Below are 2,986 nucleotides of genomic sequence, written 5' to 3'. Positions count from 1 at the left end.
GCCGCCGGCAGTTGCACCCGCCGGGCTGACCCTGGTTGGTAGTGCTGGATGAGCGGAGGATTGCTCAGGATCCTATTTTCTATATCACCTTGATAACGAATTTAAATTTCCTACTCTGACTTTTCCAAAAGGCAGGTGGCAAATACCCCCCCGCCTGCATTTACAGACAGCAGCACAGAAATCTCAGCGAGTGGCTCGGGGCTTGCTGCTGCCCTGCCCATGCAGGGTGGCTTTTAATTTTTTTGGCTAGCTTATTGACTGAAAGAGCTGCCAAGAGACCAGGGCGACTTGCGGGTTGGGGCTGAATTCTGCCAAGAGCTTCAAATCATTAAAAGTAAAATCAGAAAGCCAAAACAAGAATAAATATATATATATAAAAAATACTGATTTTTGAAATTACACCTGCTTTTTGTAGAAACCTAACATTCAGCTAAACAGTGAAGAGGAATGCAGACGGACGTGAGGACACACAGCCTGGCAGAGCGCTCAGTGCAGGCAGCGCCGGGATGCAGAGGGTCGGGTGTGAAGCCCAGCCGCGAGCTCTGAAGGCAGCTGAAACCCTCCTGCCACCCGTGCCTGCGCTTCGGCTGCCTCTGATCCTCTGCCACGGCCCCGTGCAGCCACGTTTCATTCTGCTGGGGACCCTTCACTCACTCCCTCGCCACAGGCTGCAATCCCCATGCAGCAAGAAGTCCCCTTCCATCCCCTTGACTTTTAAGCCCCTCTAGCTCAGGATTGCCCTCCACCCTTGGAGATCAGAAGACACCCACCTAAATTGAAATTTAAGTTAAGACAACGTGTTTAAAAATCAGTAATGACGATCTTATCATTGTATCTGGTAAGGAGAATTCATTCTGGGTTTTAGACCCATTTTATTTCTTTATCTGGTAGTCTTTTCTGGTTTGGAGGAAAGTAGCTTTAGATCGGTGATTTTAAGCATCATGAGGTGTGGCTGCAGTCATGGCATCCTCAAAACCAGCTTTTCAGTTTTTAATTGTTGGGGAAGTATTGTGCCAAGCATGGGGCAGGATCACTGATACTGTGCCTCTTCAAAAAAAAGTACTAAGATCTGCTCTTTTCTTCCCAAAGCAGAAAGACAGCATCTGAAGTGAGATGTTGGTAAAATTCACACATGCAAACAGTAAAAAAAAATTCATTTCTGGCCCCCCCATCCTCACGATTGCTGTCACAGTGCTGCCAAGTGCTACAGCACCAGAAAAACAACCAACAAACCTAAAATAGCCACTTGTGTGCTTAAGCCACACTGTCTTCTCCCTGGGTTGGCCATCGGCTGCCAGGTTTGCTATTAACGGCTCTTCTTGATTGATCCATTCTCATTCTGTTAATAAAGGGAACAGATCGCTTCCTCAGTGTACATCTTCGCGGCAAATTAAAGCAGAAATGAGAACATGGGTGTAATAAATGCCACTCCCCTGTCCATCCAGTGGCCAGCATCATCTTCTACCATGTTCTTCCTTTTGGTGAGCACATCTCGCCATGGCTGAAGGCAAATCACGTTAGCAATCCGGCAGAGACAATCTTACTTCCCCACTTACCTTATCCATCTTCATGTGAAGATACAAACAGAAGAGTACGGTCCCAATTGTCTGTGCTACAATAAATACAGCGAGGAAGCCCATGAACATTTTCATGGTGCTGGGTGAGGTGCTGCTGATGGGTCGGGGTGTTGCAGGGCTGTAGGGTTCGTTCATTCTCTGTGCACGTTGATGAGGCTCCTTCAAATGCACTGCTTGCAAGTAGCATGAGAACTGTTGTGTGAGCACCCGCTGCTCAGGGGATACAGGTTGCAGCAACCTACACTTCCTGGAAAAAACTTTTCGTAGTGGGTAGGTTTGTTCAGTACCGTCTCCCACAACAAAAAAAGTTTCTTCTCTGGTGCACTTCCATGCTTTTTCCTACCGTTCTACCAGAAGCAGAGAGAAGTTCTTATTCCATGTATTCATATTTGCCCTCAAAACAGTCTAGACCATGCCCCAGTGTTTTTTTCCTGCTGTGGATGGATGTTTCATGGCAAACTGTCTTCAAAGAAATGAAGACCGTGAATCCCTGGGCAGAGCTGCTGAACTTCAGTGTGGGCTTCCAGGGGCTAGGAAGCACCTGGAAAGTCGGTTGTTTCTCAAAAGGGGAAGAAAGGCCTTTTTCTCTCCATTTCCTTCATGAGAAGGATGATTTTGCAGTCAAGATGCTTCACTGAGGCAGGCAGGTTGTCCTGGTTTCTGGCCTTCCCTTGTGCTCTCCATGGGTGCAGTCTCTGCCTGTGTAGGCAGGTTGCTGTTGGAGAAAGGACCATTTCCATGGGCATTGCAACCCACCTGTGGGCACAGCTTTCATGCTCCTTGACAGACAGCAGGACTTTGGGTCTCGATGCTTGGCCATCACTTTGGAGAGACAAGTTTCAAGCAGCTTTCTCGGTATGCCAGTGAGGTTCTTACCCTGCACCCAAGGGCACAAGCCGGCTTAGACCCTGTCCCCGCTTACCCATGTTACCTATATCTATGTATCTGGGCATGAAAAGGGCTGTTGGGGATGCTGGGCACTCCTGCCAGCTGCTGACCTCCCAGCATCACCTCCTGAGCAAGTCATGTCCCCTCCATGTCCCCACACCTCTCGAGCCAGCAGCAGGGAGGCAAGGTCCTGCACCCAAGCCCTGCAGGCGTCCAACCCTTGTGTGGCCACGCACCACTGATATACCATAATTTAGGGTCAACGCGGAGGGGTCCTCACTGCTTGCAACAGGGGACAGGCCTCCTTTTCTCCGTGTAAAGAGGATAAATCTGGGTTTCTGTGGGGGTGCAGAGGAGGAGGGCTGCAAGGCTGTACTGCGAGGAGGGCTGGCGCGCTGGTTTGAAGACAGTCATCAAGCCACCATGTAAAGTTGTTTTGAAAGCAGCATGCTAAAGGCAATGCTCTTATCAGATGTGCATGCAGCAAATAACGGGTCCGATCCTGCTAGAAGCAGCGGGGC

General features: G+C 49.3%; 1 protein-coding gene across 1 annotated transcript in view; it reads right to left on the bottom strand.

The window, feature by feature from the left end:
* CD40LG (CD40 ligand) overlaps window positions 1–1,766 on the bottom strand; it is a 6,586-nt gene extending 4,820 nt beyond the window's left edge. The window contains exon 1 of the mRNA XM_010294733.1: window positions 1,557–1,766. Coding sequence (XP_010293035.1) covers window positions 1,557–1,712 — 156 coding nt within the window. The 5' untranslated portion in view covers window positions 1,713–1,766. The remainder of the gene's footprint in view (window positions 1–1,556) is intronic.
* Between the last annotated feature and the right edge of the window lie 1,220 nt (window positions 1,767–2,986).

Source organism: Phaethon lepturus, unplaced genomic scaffold, assembly GCF_000687285.1.
Source record: "Phaethon lepturus isolate BGI_N335 unplaced genomic scaffold, ASM68728v1 scaffold5719, whole genome shotgun sequence".
Taxonomy (NCBI): Eukaryota; Metazoa; Chordata; class Aves; order Phaethontiformes; family Phaethontidae; genus Phaethon; species Phaethon lepturus.
Note: the sequence above shows the minus strand (reverse complement) of the source record. Positions and strands in the feature narration are given on the sequence as shown.